The sequence below is a fragment of the Glycine soja genome, chromosome 1, assembly GCF_004193775.1.
Source record: "Glycine soja cultivar W05 chromosome 1, ASM419377v2, whole genome shotgun sequence".
NCBI classification, from domain to species: domain Eukaryota; kingdom Viridiplantae; phylum Streptophyta; class Magnoliopsida; order Fabales; family Fabaceae; genus Glycine; species Glycine soja.
The window spans coordinates 20,295,231-20,305,183 of NC_041002.1; the positions used below are offsets into that span (position 1 = coordinate 20,295,231).

At 38.2% G+C, this 9,953-nt stretch overlaps 1 protein-coding gene across 1 annotated transcript; it reads left to right on the forward strand.

Moving 5' to 3' along the window:
• The first annotated feature begins 8,246 nt into the window (after positions 1 to 8,246).
• Positions 8,247 to 9,140, forward strand: LOC114413157 (putative lipid-binding protein At4g00165). Its single transcript, XM_028377392.1, has one exon. The coding sequence runs from the start codon at positions 8,516 to 8,518 to the stop codon at positions 8,900 to 8,902; it is 387 nt and encodes a 128-aa protein (XP_028233193.1). The 5' UTR covers positions 8,247 to 8,515; the 3' UTR covers positions 8,903 to 9,140.
• Positions 9,141 to 9,953: the final 813 nt, after the last annotated feature.

Consider the following 9,953-nt stretch of genomic DNA (forward strand, 5'->3'; position numbering starts at 1 on the left):
TTGGGTGAGAACTTCTAATCTGCCCCTAGGTTCACTTGAGGTTTATGCATGGTGCCTTTCATTGCCCCAGTGTAAGGCTTTGAGGTACCAATCGTTGTCTTTCGTCATGACCGTGTAGCAGGGAACCTATTGGGTGAGAACTTTGAATCTGCCCCTACGTTCACTTGAGGTTCATGCACGATGCCCCTCATTGCCCCAGTGTAAGGCTTTGAGGTACCAATCATTGTTTTGTTTTCACAACCTTCTAGCAAGGAAGAATGAAAGAAGTGGTTGATTCTCACAAAAATAATTTTTCAAGGACGAGAAATAGTTGAAGGATTTTTCAGTTGACAGATTAAGTCAAATGACTCATATTCTTTATAACTCATTTCTCTCTAAAAAAGACAAACTTTTCGGAATGATAAAATGAGGTTACATGAACGTCTATATTTTTACTTGAAAACACATTCAATCAAATGCTTTTTTCTTTTTCTTTTTGAACCCTTTTTTGCATTACTCGTCGTTTTACGGCACCCTCACCAAATGTGTAGCACAAGTAATCTCTGATTGAACGGTCTTGGAAGTCAACACTCAGGAGTGCAGGTCGCTTAAGCAAACAAACCAATGGCTTACACTCACATTCCGGTGGAAGTTGAATAAGCAAAGATGTGTTTGTGAGAGGATGAGAGAGATAAGGATGTCAAATTTATCCATTTTATTTAGCATTGTAACTGTGGTTTACAATAATGGCATAAACTTGAAAATCCTGATGAGTCATTAGAGACATTTAACAACAGCTTTCAAAATTGCCCCATGTGTGGTGTCGTTTGTCAACGTTAGGATTCACAAGCAATTCTCCTCAAATTTAAGCCAGCCTGCATCAATTAGACTTTGCACCTTACGCTTCGAGGTCATACAGTGCTCAATGGAATGTCCCGAAACTCCTCCATGATATGCACATGTTGCATTCGAGTCGTATCCTCGGAAAAATGGAGGTTGAGGAAACCTAGCAGGGGTTATGGCAACCATTGAATTGTCAAGTAGATATGGGTGCCACTTGAGCTGCCAGGTCTCTCCACCTTTGGGCGTATTCTTTGAAAGATTCATGCCCATTTTTGCACATATTCTGTAGTTACATCCTATCCGGAGCCATATCAGAATTGTACTGATACTGCCTAACAAAGGCAACCATTAGGTCCTTTCAAGAATGGACTCGGGAAGGTTCCAAGTTAGTATACCAGGTAACAGCTACCCCAGTAAGACTTTCTTGGAAGAAATGTATCAGCAGTTCCTCATCTTTTGCATATGCCGCTGTCTTCTGACAATACATCTTTAGATGGTTCATAGGGCAAGTAGTCCCCTTGTACGTGTCAAAGTCCGACACCTTGAACTTGGGAGGGGTGATGATATTGGGTACTAGGAACAACTCTTCTAGGTTAACAAAGGCGTAATCTTCGTCTCCTTCAATGGCCCTGAGCCTTTCCTCTAGATGATCCAACTTTACCATTTCTGCCATAGCATGAGGGTTTTTAACCGCTGTGGAATGTGAGGGGTGTGGTTGTGGGTGATACTGAGGGCCCTCCAAAGTGTTTTGCAGAGGTATACCACCAACTGCTTGCCCTTCAATGGCACATCCAAGGCAAGGCTCAAAGTTCGCTAGATTGGGGCATTTCATGTGTCTCCCCCATGGGTTGAGAGACATGTGCATGATCAGATTGAGGCTGTTGGCTCTCAATGAGTATAGAAGTGGAGTTATTGACATTCTTATTGGGAGTGTACGCCACATTGGGTGGTGTAAGTTGGGAGGCAAGCCATACGGCGGGAAGGCGTGCTCGTTATGAATTTGCACATCATGGGGGCCGCCCGTACTTCCCAAATCTTTGCCTACCATATCTGGGGTTGGATGATTCATTTTGTTGATGCCAGATGGGTGAGTCAGGTCCTCCTCAGCAACAGCGCTGGTAGCGGCAATTGCAACCGCATTGGCTTCCATTATCTTCTTCATGCTCATCATGGCCTCCATCATTGTGGCCATTTGCTCTTTCATGGCCTCCATGTCGGCCTTCATCTGCTCTTGCACCTCCTCTGCTTTACCCATTACTCTAGCTCTAGCACGAGTTCGGTAAGGGCGCCGTAAAGTGTGTTCTTTTCTTTTTGATAACAATGAATAAGTTCATCATTTTTTTAAGGAAAGAATGCAATGAGCAATGCAACCAATGAAAAGCATGGATGTATGCAAATGATGCACAGTTGAAGTATTGCGAATTTTTACGCAGGATATGGGGTTGAATCAATTTAGATTTTCAACATGGTCCATGACATCTTTGTCAAGGTGAAACTGGAAGTAATAAAGACATCAACAATCCTAAATGTGTTTGGCAGTAGACGAAGCAACAATGTAATTCGATCCATCTTTTGCCCCAATTTTTGCAAGATGGTTACTTCCATGCTTCAACTTGACTTGATGAACCTTTTCGTAAAAGCATGAGCTTGGTTCAACCCCGTAATCCAAGGAATGGCAATTCGGTCGCTAATACTTCAACAACATTTCATAAGGATGAAAGACTCGGGAATACGCATGCTATGCATGGAAAATGTAATTATGAGATTGAGATGCCCGAAGAGACATCATTTCCCAGTTAGCCATGCATTAGGTACCATGTTCAATCATTTTGTTTTTAAGTGAAACGGGTTTATGATCCCAACATGGTTGGCTCATGGTACCGAACATATGCAACTAAGAATGTAGTGTGAATTTTCACGCTTCCCTTTTTTTGTTTTTGTTTTGTAGAGGAAAACGCAAGGATCATGCATAAGCAAACATGAAAATAAAAGGTATGTAGTTTGTAGAACAAAAAGTATGTTGAACGCATATGCATGATGATGCAATGACTCATGCAAAATGTGATGCTGGAATATGATAACGGACAAATGCAGGAACAATATATTCATTATGATGCCATGAAGAGATGCTTATGTGATGCATGATATGAATGCATTTACGAACACAAGAGCCCAAAAAATTATCTCTTCTTGCTTGCGCATTTGGGGGCGCAGTGCCCCATGTGTGCAGTTAAGAAGGTGATATGGACCTTCTAGCTTCCTATGACAAAAGACGAGACCAACATACAACGCGTGCGTGATGACATGATGCATACGCGCAAAAGCGCAACAGGGGGATGTACACAACATGGCAATATCCTCATCAATGTACACAACATATGCTTTGTGCCCCTATTTTAGGGACCTAAACGGGAGGAACTAAAAGGCTTTTAGTGATAATTCCCAAGGTGGTCATATCTCTCTTGATGGTTTCTAGAGGTATCATCCCCTTCGAAAAACATATTGTGGCAGTAGGGACTACCAGCAACAATATGTTATCAAAGAGAAAAACTCTAGATGAGGGTTCACTATTATCAAGCAAGTCGGAGACCCAGCATGACCACAGATTCACCTCCACTCCTTATGTTCCCATGGACCCGGGTATAGGGCCCCTTTTCTACTCACCGTGTGTACAAATAGTGTTGGTGTTTGTGTGCATCAAATGGATAAATATCTATCTCATGCATACATTTCAAAAACACACTAAAAGCATCAAAGAGTTATATACAAGAACGTAAGAGAAATAAAAGGAAACTGACAAAAGAGGAAGTCATAATATTGCACGAGATTAGAAGGCCTAACTCTCTAAAAACATTCCCCAGTGGAGTCGCCATACTGTCGCAACCTACCTTTCAGCGGGAGGGCGACGCAGGGCTCGCGGGTGCGTCTTCCATGGGAGGAAAATGCGTGGAGTCACCACCAACGTTTATTCAAGGAAGACGTCGGAAAAACCGAAAAAGGTGTGGTCTACGAACTTTAAGTGTGAAAGGTTCGGGAGTTGTATTCACGCACGGGGAAGGTATTAGCACCTCACGCGTCCATCACAAGGGACGACAGCCTTTAATCAAGTGTGCAAATATGACTTCAATTTGTTTTATTTTCCCTTTTACGCTTTTATGTATTTTTTTATGCCTTTTGTATTTTTTATCTTATTGTGGTCGACAAGGATGTTTCCCTTGCTCCTACGTATTCCTCAATTGTGATAAGGAAATCAGACCTACGTAGTTCTTTGAGAATTAAATGTTGGTTAAGTTGTTTTTATCTTTTTTGCAAGATATATTTTGACTGAACAAAAGGTCATTTAAGGTATTGGATCATTAAACGATCTTTTGATTTTGAAAAGAGAGAAACGTTAAGGCGTTGGACCATTAACGATCTCTTAGGGTGGTCGACAAAAGTGGGGCTTTTGCTCCTACGTATCCTCAATTGCGTTGAGGAAATCAGACCTACGTAGTTCTTGCAAAAGCGGTAAAGTTATATGTTGATTTTATGCTTTTGAACAGTCCATGTTAACCGATAAAAACAAAGAGGATCGTTTTAAGGCGTTTGGACCTTAAAACGGTTTTTAGTGATTCTTGCGGACAAAGCTTGATTTGTGAGTTGATTTTAGCCTTAGTTTCACTTTGGTTATTAGTCAATTGATCCAAGAAAACTTCCAAAGAAAAACGTCCGATTGATTTTTTTGATTATTTTATTCAAAGATATTTTGATTATTTTATTATTATTTTTCAAGATATTTTGATTATTTTGTTATTATTTTGCATTTTTTGGTTTAACCGAGGTTACAGCGTGAACGATCGGTTAGATTTCGTTTTAACAGTGATTAAACGAGATTACAACACAAATAATCCTTGAAATTCATTTTATCATTTATTAGGCGAGATAACAGCTTAAACGATCGGTTAAAGCTCGTTAAAACGGAAGAAAAGAAACCGAAAGTGAACAAAATAAAGATTAAAGCTTAAAAAACAAGAAATGAATTGAAAGTCTCGGATTCGAAAACTTACTCGTTGAAGAACAAAGAACGAACGAAGAACGGGTGAAGAACGGTGAAGAACAACGGAAACACTTCACAGATTCACTCACGGAAACATCTCGGAAGCGTTACGGAAGCACCTCGGCTTGGATTTTCTTCACTGAAATAATTTTTTCACCAAAAACAGTTGAAATGCATAGCCAGGGGGATCAGGGATATTTGGAACAGTCCCCTTTCGCCTATTTATAGGAAAAGGGGGGAGGAGGTTGCCGCCCAGCTCGCCCAGGCGAGCTGGGTTGCTTCCTCCAGAAGCAACCCTGCTTCGAAAATATGTTGGAATTTCGAAAATTTGAAATTTGCTATTTGCACCCACCTTTTGATAAGTTCACCCCCCTTCTTTCATAATTTTACAGAAAAGTTACGGAAGCTTTACGGAAACATATAGGACTTGACTTTCTTCTTTTTTTCTCTTCCTTCTCACTCATATTTAGTGAAATATGTTTATTTAGGGTTTTAGGAATTTTACAAAAGCATTACAGAAGCTTTAAGCAAGCATATAGGACTTGATTTCCCTGTTTTTCCTCTTCTCTTTCACCAATATTAAGTGAAATAGGCTTACCCAAAGTTTTAGGAATTTTACGGAAGCATTACGAAAGCCTCGGAAGCTCCGGAAACCATTTTCCAACAAAACGTGGAGGATCTTGATAAGTTCACCCCTCCCCTTTGCTAAATGCACTCCTTTTTATTTACACACCCCTATTTACTAAATACACTCCCCTTTTGCTTTTTTTTTTGCTGATTCTTTTTCTGTAACGTTACGAAACTTTACGGATTACGTAACGATACTTGTTTTCTTTCCGTAATTGTACGAAACTTTACGGATTACGCAACCATCCCCTCTTTGACTTCTGGAATGTTACGGAACTTTATGGATTGCACAATAATGCTTCCTTTTGACTCCCGACATGTCGCGGAACTTCACGGATTTCCTAACGATGGGTGTCAAGTTCCTCGAAGCGATCATGCGAAGGTCGCATTCCATCAAATAGATGATCCCCGAACGAAATTAGGGTATGACACTATGATTTTCATAAGCAGAAATAATGGAGTTTTCATAAAAGAAAGAAAAAGAATTAAATTTTCCAGTTATTAGAGTGGTGATATCATAGCGACGAGGTGGATCGTTACAAAACCTCTCCTCAACCTCCCTAGCACGCCTATTTATAGGGAAATGGGCACTTGGGGCAATGGCAACTCACCTAAGCAAACCAGTGCCTTCACCCTGAAGTAATTTGGGGGCCTAGGCGAGCCAGAGGCTAGCCTGGGCGATCTAGGGTCCAGGAAACTCAATGAAAATATCCTTTTGCCCCTTTTTTTTGGTATTTTTCGCATTCATGATCAAAACACTAAATGGTTCCTTGCTTTGCACTATAACTAGCGTTCAATACCATAAGTCGATTAGCAAGGATCAAAAGATCAGCGAACGATAGTACCCGGACGAAATTAGGTTATGACAATAACCCAGTAGTTTGGCAAGATAATACTGTTGCTCCAACATTTGAATTACTTAAAACATTAGATCCTTAAGACTCCTATGATTCGTAAGGATCTAATAACGTGCAATTCGCGAATGTAATTGGATGCACATTGCATTTTGGGGCAAAGCGGTTTAGTGAAGAATGCTATGGGATGTCCTTGTTGCATCAGTACTGCTACCATAGTGATAACTCATGCATCAGTTTCCAAGACAAATGGTAAGAAAAAATCCGAAAGAGCCAACAGAAAAGCTTCAGTCATCGCTTGTTTGAGGCGATCGAAGGCTAGCTAAGAACTTGACGTCCAGACAAAATCATCCTTCCACAAAAGAGAAGTGAGTTGAGAAGCAATAGAAGCGTATCTCTTAACAAGTTTGTGATAGAAGCTGGTGAAACCAAGGAATCCACGTATGTCCTTCTGGGTGGAGGGAACAGGCCAATCTACAATAGCCTTGATCTTGGATTGTTCGGGTTCAACTCCTTTGCCGGAAATGATGTGCCCCAAGTACATTCATGGATTGTAATAACAGAATTCTAAAATGGTTGTAACTAACTCCAGGAACAATCCTATGACAGTTGCGCATAGTAATCCAAATACAAAAGATGTTTATTGCTCATAGTCATACAGATACACAAGATGTTTAATGATCCTTATGGGCCTTCCAACATGGGCCTCAAGTATGTTTTCATTCATGTTTCTACCATTCAAGCTCTGTTTGATCATTCTATTTCTTGCAATAACTCTTGAAAATCACTTTTTTTTTTCTGAGTTAAAATTGTGCAAAGGCATATCCTATGCAGCAGGCTCTATAAACATGAATTTTTGAAGGACTTCTTATCAACTGGGCAACATGGGAAAAATCCTATGGCAAGCAAAGGATATCCACTTCATGGTCTTCAAACAAAACTTATTGAGAAGGCACAGGGTCTTTTTAATATGGTCCATTAGCATACTCCTATTTTTAATTATCCTATGTAGTTGATACTTCACCGCGTATGTAGTCACTTTAGTTTTTTCTTGAGAGCCTTGATATCTGACAACAATCCAACCTCTAGCAGTATAAACACCACCATTGCTAAGAGCCAGCTTCCAACAAAATATTTGTTTTCTTTCAACTGTAAGAAGTAAGTAAGTTGCACAAATTATTCTAGATGAAAGTGGGCAAGGTCTCTCTAGTTTGTGTTTCTCAACTAACTCCTATTTTTATAATTTTTTGTGTAGTGGAACATTCAGGAAAATGTGCCCTGAGTGTGTGAAGAAGAACACCCAATAACAGCTTCTTGAGAAGGCTTCTTTAGAGTTCAAGGCCAATCTTGAAAAAGAAATTAGAATCCACAAGAGAAGACATGAGAAGAGTAGAGATAGGCCGAAGGATGTGGGAAAAAAATGGAACTGAAAAATGTATTTACTAAATCTGAGCTAAAGAATTCATGTTTTATGATTATGAGTTTTTAATTTAATGGGTGTGTAAGTCACTCAGTATAACAATATAAAAGCATAGTATGCCCAGTGTATAGGGTACAAAGAACTCATATCTATTTTACGTTAAAGGAGTATTAAAAATTTAAAATAATCCACCAATCGATCTATATACAAATCCATACCATTCTATCGAACAGTACTAATAAATTTAATAGATTGGATTAATTTACTTTATGTTACGAAAAATGTCATTTCACACTCTTCAATTATTAAGTGAAATTTGTGTGAATTTGAGTAAAAAAATATGAATTTAACAAGTCTTATTTTTTCTTTGGAAAATCTTAGTACATTTCAACGAGTTAAATGAATCTTACATTCTTACTCCTTATTTAATCAGTGCATTGGTGATGTTTCTCGTTAAGTTGTGTTGACATAGATTTGGATTGGATCTTATTTTCAATATCATTTTGACTAAGAATATGGATTATATCACATGTGAATAAGGATACAATAAGCAAATAATTTACTGCTGCTTGAATATGCCAAAACCAAGGACAAATGACAAAAATCAACGAGATCACTATCCATTCATGGTTCACTCTTGGCCACAAATTCAACATATCCTAATCCCTTAACGAAATCCAACTAGCTAGAAAATAAAATCTCCACGTTCGACCATCGATACAGTGGTCGCATAACGTAGTTTTGGTTTGAAGAAAAATGAATCTAAAGGATTCAAAGTTGATTTGCTCTTTCATACTGCTTAATTTTCTTTTCTTCAGTTGTTTTGCAGCTGATAATCTCCCGTGCCCTCCAAAATCTACTATCCCACCTTCCTCTTCACCGCAGAAATGCCCCAAAGACACGCTCAAGTTTGGTGTGTGTGGAAGTTGGTTAGGCTTGGTTAAAGAAGTAATTGGGACAAAACCAAGTGAAGAGTGCTGCATCCTTTTGAAAGGTCTCGCTGATCTTGAAGCAGCACTGTGTTTGTGCACAGCTATTAAAGCCAATGTGTTGGGAGCTGTCAAGGTCAAAGTGCATGTTGCTGTTAGTTTGCTTGTTAATGCTTGTGGAAAGAAGGTTCCATCTGGATTTGTATGTGCTTAGAATTTAGAGATACTGTCTCTGTCTTTTCGGTATTTGTCATAGTTGCTTTTAGTTAAATAATTTAAATGCATATTGGACTTCAATTTGTTTGGGGATACTGAAGTTGACAAAGCTGTATATATCTTCCGAACATGTTGAACTCTAAATTTGATCAATGTATAATTCGATTCTTTACTTCCCCTGTAATTAATGTTGACATGTTAAGAAAAGCATCTAATCATGTGGTTCTCCTGTTTCACTCCAATTTTAATGGGGCAAATGATGTGCAAACATAGTTAACATGTGTAGTGTTTAACCAAACTGGAGGCCAAATATCTCAATTTTAAAATAGATAAATCAAAATAACGAATTGAGTAAAATAGAGGGACCAAAATTATATTTAAGCATAAAATGTTGTATACTATCGTTAAGATCAATATACTTAAGAATAAAATGTTGACCTCAATAAATACTATTTAAGAGCTCTTACGAATTTAGGGGACGATTAGTAGCAAGAAAGTTTTTACTTTTCTGGAAATCATTATTTCTATGAATTTATAAAATACATTTGGTTTAATATACTTCTTGGGAAATAAAAATTCCCACCTTTCGTTACATTATAAATTTCTTAGGTATATAAGAATTTTTTTACAAATATACCCTTCATTAAAATAAATTTCCAAATGGTTGAATCATCTCCTTAACAACTTTGACATTTTTTAATTATTATTTTTGGCTTTGTATTCATAGAATCACATTATGAAAGCCAATGATTGACTGTTATTGTCAAAATTGGTATTGCGATAGAAAAATAAACGCAAGTGATCTATATCACATAATGCTTAACAAGATTAATGTCAAATATAAAATCTTGATACAATTAAAAAAACATTCAAAGTACATAAATATAAAAATTAAAATCTACCATAAATATTATGATGCAATCCTACCCCCCCCCCAAGGGCATTGGATAGAAGACTAAAGAAGATTGGGTCAGAGATGCAGGAGAATATCCTTGGGTTCTCATGAGTCTTAGGATAGATTTTGGGTTCATTGGCTAAGTACGAGTTCA